Raw genomic sequence first — 8227 nt, forward strand, 5'->3', positions numbered from 1 at the left:
GTATCATGAGATTTGCTTTGATTGGTTGGGTTATTGATTGAAAGACGTAGCCTAGGTCAGGTCTTCCCGTTTGAGCCCAACTAATCAATGACAGAAAAAATGAGCAGTTTCATAATAGTACATAATAGCATTGCAATTAACTTTAATTTCGAAATAAATTCTAACAAATCAACCAGACAGATCTTCCCTGACATTCTAGAAAGCTTTACCAAATGACTAAATACTGAGTCCAAGGTTTTTAAGACTACTCTTCCTTTCCTACACAAACAAGTTTTGCTTAGACCTTAACTAGACAGCGTAGAATTGCCTCTAAACAAGTTAGTCTGCCGAATTTTCACGGGATTTGCAAACTTTTGCACAGAGATTAGAAAACTTGTTGTACTGGATATAACATGTCACTTTTTAAATCTAGTGCTGTTTCACAATTGTTTTTATGCATTTTTTTAAATGTTTGCCACTGTATTTTATACAATGCAACACAGCTGATTTGAATGTTTCTGTTCTTGACTATATATTTAATGAAACTAAATATATGATGTACATAGAGTGAAACATTTGCGCAATTGTATAAATTAATAAACTGAATGCTTACTGAATAAAAAATGTGTTTATTGTAAATAACAAAATATGACCCTTTGACATCAAGTGCACAGTTTAGGATGAATGCCGCCAAACATTTACTGGCCTGACAACATAAACCATACATTTCAATTTAAGCAGTATATATTTTTCCCGAAAGTTCATCTCCAAAACAAAACCGTGTGCGTACACAGACATGTTCCTTTCAGTATTCTTACTTTGGCTAACTAAAAAGTGACGCTAATATACCAAACCCATAGTTAATGCATGTGAAAAATAATGTAGTAATCCAAAAAACAAAAAATATATTTCAATACATTAGTTCAGTGATTGGTTTTTTATAAACACGCTTTTTTCTTTTTTTGTTATCACTAAAATATTACCATACATTCAAAGATTATAATGGCACATAGGTATCTCAACGATCAGTATTAATTCTAAATAATAATTCACACAAGTAAATACACTCACTTTAGCACTAGCATTTCTTCCGGAGTTCTGTTTCCGAGAATAAGGGAGTGTGTGCCAAATCACAAAAACATTCAAAGTCCTCATTGGCCAAGTAACCGACCAATCACAACATTTGACCGTAAAAAAAGGGGACACCAATACCGTTAACCTGGCCGAGAAATGATTGGTTCTCCTATGTATAGCCCTGTAGCTAGGCACATACTACACACTTGTGTGTTTAACTTTCCAATAAGATGTCACTCCACTCCGTCCATCTCCTGGCGGCGTTTTTGCTTTTCTTTCGTCGGACACGCACCCTTTTTGAGTGGCGTGTCATGGCACATAAAACAAACATAAGCGGGCTAACTAAGCTAACGTGCTGAATGCGTGTACTTTCCCCATGTGGCTCCTCTTTGCTTGTTACCACCGTTGATGGCTCTCCTTTTTGAATTTCCTGGGAAATTAAAGTTGAATACCACTTGGGGGTCTTGTTGGTTGCCGTGGCCAAAGCGTTGTCCGTGGTGGAGTTTAGATGGACATGGTGCAGAGGATGAACTGAGAGGGAAGAGGAGAATAATGAGAGGGGGTTTTCACTTTGACCACCACATACAGTATATACAATTTCTCTATTTAGTTATTGCATATTGTATCCAAGTTCAATTCCATCTATAATAATTGTTATTCCCTTCACTACAGTGCAGGCTGACTCACATTCATGAAGTAAAGTATTTTGCTATATAGATGAGAGAGATAGATAACTTGATTACTCCTGCGTAGGAGAAATTCTTGTGTTACAGCACATACACAGGTTTTTTTTAGAGCTGTCAGTTAAACGCGTTATTAACGGCGTTAACACAAACCAATTTTAACGGCGTTAATCTTTATAACACGATTAACGCAAATTATTATTATTTTTTAAAAAACTTTTCTTTTTTTTTTGGGCTCAAAACAAAGAAGCAGTAGCCTGACTACTTTGTATGTTCATCGTTTAATTGCATTATAGGCTTTTTTTTTGTACCGTCCTGTTTTGATCAATAAAAAAACACTTGCACAAGGCAAGCCGATGCACTTCTCATGTTGATAAGAGCATTAAAATGAGAAAAATTAATGGGACAAAGAATTCAAGGGATATTTAGCAATACAAAATGATTAATCGCGATTAATCGTGAGTCAACTATGGCATTAATGCGATTAATTGTGATTAAATATTTTAATCGCTTGACAGCCCTAGTTTTTTTGTAAAGGTGTTTTGATGAAAGACAGAAAGTGCATAGAAACAAATGTATAAAAGCTCTCACGTCATCATACTGGAAGCTGACAGCTCCCTGCTGCATGGTGTCCCTGCGTCTGAAGACATCTGCACGGAGACACGAAAAAGCACAAGGCCAGAATCTGAATCTGATCTCTGAAAACTCCCATGGAGCCAACCAATCAGAGGCCAGGAACAGACTGTACAGTACTGTTCAACAGACGCCCGACAGAACCAGGTTGGGAATGAAACCCTTCTGTACATTCTGATCCATCAATAAAACATTCAATGAAGGTTAAATAAACACAAATATTAAATATGTATGGATGTTACAGTAGCACAACTAAACCTGTGAACTTTTCCAAAAAAAAGAATATAAAATATATAAAGCATAAATATCTTTTTATTCATAGCATTCAACAACGAGATATAGTTCAGTTTCTGGGCGGAGCAGCGGTCTCCCATGAAGCAACGGGGCTGGGCGGGGTTACCTGTGAGCGTCCTGAGCTTGACACAGCACGCCACGTAGTCATCAAAGTAGACACGCCCATTTTTACTGTAGCGCCTGATGATGACGTTCAGGGCCTGCGGGCTCACCCTGTAGCCTGGGGGAGCACAAACACACCTCTACATTAAACAACACACACACACACACACACACACACACACACACACACACACACACACACACACACACACACACACACACACACACACACACACACACACACACACACACACACACACACACACACACACACGAGAAGGAGACAGACAGAGAGAATAAGGAACATTCTAGAAAGAAATAAAAACGAGAAAGGAATAAATTAAATAAATGGGGAAAGAGACGGACAGAAAGACAGACGGGAGAGACCAAAAGAGATAGAATGAAAGATATTGCGAGAGAGAGGGATATATAAATGTATATCTTCAGTATATCAGTATGGCTAGAAAGAAGGCCTACGTAATAAGAAGCTTAAAACAAATATATATATTAGAATAACAATAATACAGGACACTAAAACACAGTTTAAATATATGGTCAATGGTTTTTTCAAATAGCGGTCACCCCAATAACTACAAAAAAACTAAAGGGAAAGCATCGGGTTCAAACTGGCGGCTGCGGGCCTCACCCATGGCGCTGACGGCCTGGGACATCTCCTGGGGCTCCACGGTGCCGCTGCGGTCCCGGTCGAACATCATGAAGTTCTGCTTCCAGCCGTTCAGCGCGGTGAACAGGTCCTTGAACTCGTTGAAGCCCATCTTGCCCGTGTGGTCTCGCTGGGGGGTCGGGTTAAGGGAAAGGGCCTCCAAACTTCAGTGGCTGCTTATTGTTTTTGCCTTTTGATGTTGATTGTTCATAAATCCTTGTCGTTGTGCTTTGTGATAAAAGCTCTAGTGAGCCACAACCATATTGCCCCTAGGGTCGTAGTTAGAAGAAGGCGTCTTTCCTTCCACCATGGTAACACGACGACCACATCTTGTGCCTAGCTTAATATCTTGCCAAAGGACTCCATTTACAGAAATGTAGATCGATGTGCACCGTCCTTTAAATCAATAAATTTAATTAAAATAAGTTGTTTTAGTAGACACTTCGAACAAGAGCAACACCGTGAATTCAGACACAGCCTGGAAGATGCCTAAAGGTAGGCTGTTGACATTCGAGGATTGACCCCAGTGCCATTTGGCTGGGAGTCAAACACCCTCCCCACTACACTATCCTGCCCCTCCCCAGTGGAATTCTGAAGAGATATCTCAATCCTCACATACACAACAGATAACGATAAAGCATTGGCAAAAATCTACGTCAAACCAGATCTGACTTTTTTTTGGCACCAAGCAGCCTGAGATCACAACACCTATTTTATTACGGTGCATATGTATGTGTATATAGAGTATCTCTATTTATTTATTTTTTATTTACTCTTATCTTTTTCAGTACTTATTATTCAATACTTGCATTATTGTCTATTGTTTACTGTTTATTGTTTGTTAAGATCGTGCGCAACGAATACAATGACAAATTCCTAATATGTGTAAATGTATTTGGCAATAAACCTTTTCTGATTCTGACCTACACATGGATTAATCCCAGCTGAATACAGGTGGTTCACTCAAAGAACCCTCCTATTGGCTGATAACGGCGTATCCTCACACACCATGAAACAGCTGGAACCCTGCATGCCGCGACACGTGGCTATCAAAGGATACGTCCAACATTGCGATCATGATCTTGCACGTCTCCAAGCTGAACGCTGTAATGATAGTTAGGGTGAGGGGAGAGGAGGGGGCGTGTTACCAACAGCACAGGACGACACAACACAAGGACAAGGCACTTGTTCTATCAAGTTTTCCCTTCCCATTGAGCCGGACTGCAGCATGAGGATTAATGAACAGTGTTTATTATATTGAGTAACAATTGTCTTTAAAAGTAGGGAAAATAGTGGTAATATAAGTAGCAGCAATGTGAGCAGTACTAGCAGTATCTTTAGTCACATTATGGTTGCTGTTTCTGGTACTACCATCAGAAATAAGCAGTAATGTAATGTTATCAAAAAGCCCTTATAGCCATTATTGTCTGAGAAGCCCTTAAGAGTAGCAGCATTAGCCAACAATAACAGCCCTAGCTAACAGCAACAGAACTAGCCAACAGTATAATCCCTAGGTAACAGGAGAAGCACAAGCAGGGGAAGCCTTAGCCAACTGGTGAGTTATTAGCTTACAGGAGCTAACTGTAGCAACAGTAGATTACTTTAGAGAACAGTAGAAGCACTAGCTAACATTAGCAAACAGTAGAAGGACTAATTGACACAGGCAAACAGTGGAATCAGTCTAACAGTAGAAGCAATAACTAACAACAACAGTTGACACACTGGTGCATAGCCAGACGCACTGACAGTAGCATCACTAGCTTGCAGTAGATAACATCAGCCAAAAGATATGGCACTAGCCAACACTAGTCAAAAGTAGAAGCACTAATCAACACTAGCAAACATTAGCGTTAAGTGTAGCAGCACAGTCTAGTAGTAGCAGAGGACTTACGGGTGTAGGTCCCGCTGATCCCAGACTGTGTCAAACAGCGCTGGAGCTCGTCTGCGTCGATCTCTCCATCCTGTGCAGATAAGAGGTCTGTGAGCCATCTACAGCCCCACAATAACACAAGCAAACTCTAGTTTCTAAACCAAAGTTAATTTTCTACAACAAAGTATTATTTGCTATCTAGTCATGTAATAGACAATTTTACCCAAAGCAATAAACTCAAAAGCTTTCAGTTCTGAGGTTCACCACCAAGTACAGGAAGAGGTCTTTTTGAAACGTTCCATTTGTTGTAAGCCACTGATAACGTACGTGGGGCATGAAAGGTTTCACATCCTGACTCGAGAACGTGATACCGTTTGCATTAGCACCTAGATCCAGGAAATCAACATGATGGACAACAGAGGAAGAGAATTCACAAAATTATGTTCCAGGAAATCCACCGCTACCTCAAATCCTTTTTTGGTCTTTTGATTTCCTTCTGTTCCTTCACACCGATAGAGTGGGTGGAGTTAATGTCCACTCCTGGCTATGCATGTCCGTCGGTGGTGTTTTGGACTTTGAGGAAGTACACAAAACTAAATAAAAACAGCCAGGGATCTGCCTTTCCGTCCGCCATTGGCCCCCAGCCAATGGCGGACGGATTGGACCATTTGGTAAGGAAGAAAAAACCTTACACTTGAACTCTCTTGAGTCCTCTCAATATGGTGAAGTATCACCAACAACGACAAAACTCCCATGATGCACTCTGATTCATTTTTGGCCCTGGGCCAAAGCGCAGACAGATACCGACCTGGCCAGCGATGGCGGTGAAGTATCCATACATGGGGTCGTTGGTGGCAGGAGGGGGGGCTCCGTAGGCGGCGCCCTGGTACTGAGCGCCGTACTGAGCGTATGCCCCCTGGGGTTGGCCCCCCATCTGGCCCATGGGGTGCCCGGCCATAGGGTGACCCTGGTGGTGGGGCATGCCCTGGTGGGGCATCCCTGGCATCGGTGCACCATACTGAGAGAGAGAGAGAGAGAGAGAGAGAAAGGAAAGATTAGTTCCTCATATTGTGCAGAACCAATGGCTCCACAGCTGGGTTTGACATTTGATCTACGTTTGAGATTTCTTCATGAACTGTCGTACTCTGGCTTTCAGCAACCCAAATAAAGAGAGAAACCTTTTCCTACCGACCTTTACAACCCCTACTATGAAGTTAATAAGTTAAGAGAAAGAGAAACTGTGTGTGTGTTGGTATGAAGGGGAGGGGGGGGACAAAGGATAGACAGCAAATTCAAATTAAGCTTCGAAACCATGCAATAGCCCCAAACTTATGAGACCCCGAGTCCAGCTTCAACTAGTCTACTGTATATTTACACATTCGACTTCACATTCTCATTCAATGTTTAAAACAATAAGCAACACAGTCCGACACGGAAAAGCGGAACTCTCGGCGACCCCCGGGTGACCCGCCCCTTCCCGGAATGCTTTCGGAGGAGCACCGCATCTCCCACCCTGCCTGGGTTATGTAACTACAACATCTACAACCACGACGAAACAAGTCGATTAATAACACAATCCGCTCCGTGTACTCACCCCACCGTAGCCTGGATAAGCCATTTCCGCCGAATGTGACAAGTAGTCGTGAAGAGGAGTGTCGTAAAGCACTGTTGGATCGATGAAAGTTTGTTTGGAGCAGAGTACACACACCTATAGAGACGATACGGCGGCCACTTCCTGTAATAGACGGTCTCGGAACGTCATTTCCGGTGTCGTCAGTTGACGGAAGTGCGTCGGACGGTCTTTTGTGTGACGGGGAATGCGCATACCTATGGAACAAACCATGACCACGAGTCATGCAGTGTAACATAACATCCTATTATATATATTAAAATAAATATATATATAAATATATTTAGTTTTATATCTGTTTCTGGATTATATATATATGTGGGTAGGACAGAAACCTAATAAAGTTTCGTTTTTTGAATACAAAGACTGTATGTGTTTGAGGACTAGCCTATTATTACCGATAACAGAAAGAAACACAAAACAATCTCATGGGATGTAATTTGTTTTGCTTGAACAAAGTAGGAAATATTGACCGTTGTGATGGCTTCAAATTACCGCTAGGTGGAAGTGTTGGCATTATTTATCCTTCTTTATTACCTGGGTTTGAGGTTTTTCTTTCGCTTGGGATCAAACGTTTGAATCTTGCTTCACATTTAAAATGTATTTATTTTAGCACATTTGGGTTGTTTCTTAAGGAGCGGGCGTGTTATGACCCTTTTTCATAATTGAAAGTTATGTGTTTGTGTTTGTGCCCCTGCCTGTGATCATGTTTCCTTGCATGCTAGCCTTTTTGTTTGAGTTGATGATGATGGTAACTTAAGTGGTGGGCATGCTTAATATGTGGGTGTGATCCCAACTGATAGGCAGCCTGGTTTAAAAATGTAACGTGGACCACTCCATGGTAGCTGGCTCACCCAACCATTGTTTGTTTGTAGTTTGAGATGTTTTTGTGCATATGAGTTTTTGTCTTTGGTAAGTTAGTTCAGTTAAAGGTAAAATCTTTCGGCGTTCAAACCCTGTTTGGATGGCTGAAGTTGAGGGATTCGGAGTAGGGAGGGGACAAAGTCCACGTTAAAAGCTGGTCCCCCTAGGCCGGCCGTAACAGGGCATACCCCCCACAGACTTTATATTTTATTATACTTGATCTCTTTCCTTCTTCTCTTCTTTCCCCATCTCCCCTTCTGTTTACTTAACCTCTGTCTTCCTCTCTGTCCGTCTTTCCACCCTCAAGAGATTGTTTTCCTTATAGTCTTTTTACGCAATGCTCTGTTTTCGTCTCCTATTCCCTTCCCTCCCATCCCGTCCAGGCCTTTCTGTTTTACTAAGGAAACACGATGTTTGGGTGTGTAGTGATTAAT

The 8227-nt window shown here is 41.4% G+C and overlaps 1 protein-coding gene across 1 annotated transcript; it reads right to left on the reverse strand.

Annotated features, from left to right (window-relative positions):
- Window positions 1-573: 573 nt before the first annotated feature.
- Window positions 574-7077, reverse strand: gca (grancalcin). The gene is made up of 8 exons (XM_056588522.1): window positions 6894-7077; window positions 6108-6317; window positions 5321-5390; window positions 4490-4533; window positions 3412-3559; window positions 2770-2883; window positions 2328-2386; window positions 574-1584 (listed from the first exon to the last, which is right to left on the reverse strand). Exons 1-8 carry the CDS (start codon window positions 6915-6917, stop codon window positions 1558-1560), a joined length of 696 nt encoding a protein of 231 aa, XP_056444497.1. The 5' UTR covers window positions 6918-7077; the 3' UTR covers window positions 574-1557.
- Between the last annotated feature and the right edge of the window lie 1150 nt (window positions 7078-8227).

The sequence above is a fragment of the Gadus chalcogrammus genome, chromosome 4 (genome assembly GCF_026213295.1).
Source record: "Gadus chalcogrammus isolate NIFS_2021 chromosome 4, NIFS_Gcha_1.0, whole genome shotgun sequence".
Taxonomy (NCBI): Eukaryota; Metazoa; Chordata; class Actinopteri; order Gadiformes; family Gadidae; genus Gadus; species Gadus chalcogrammus.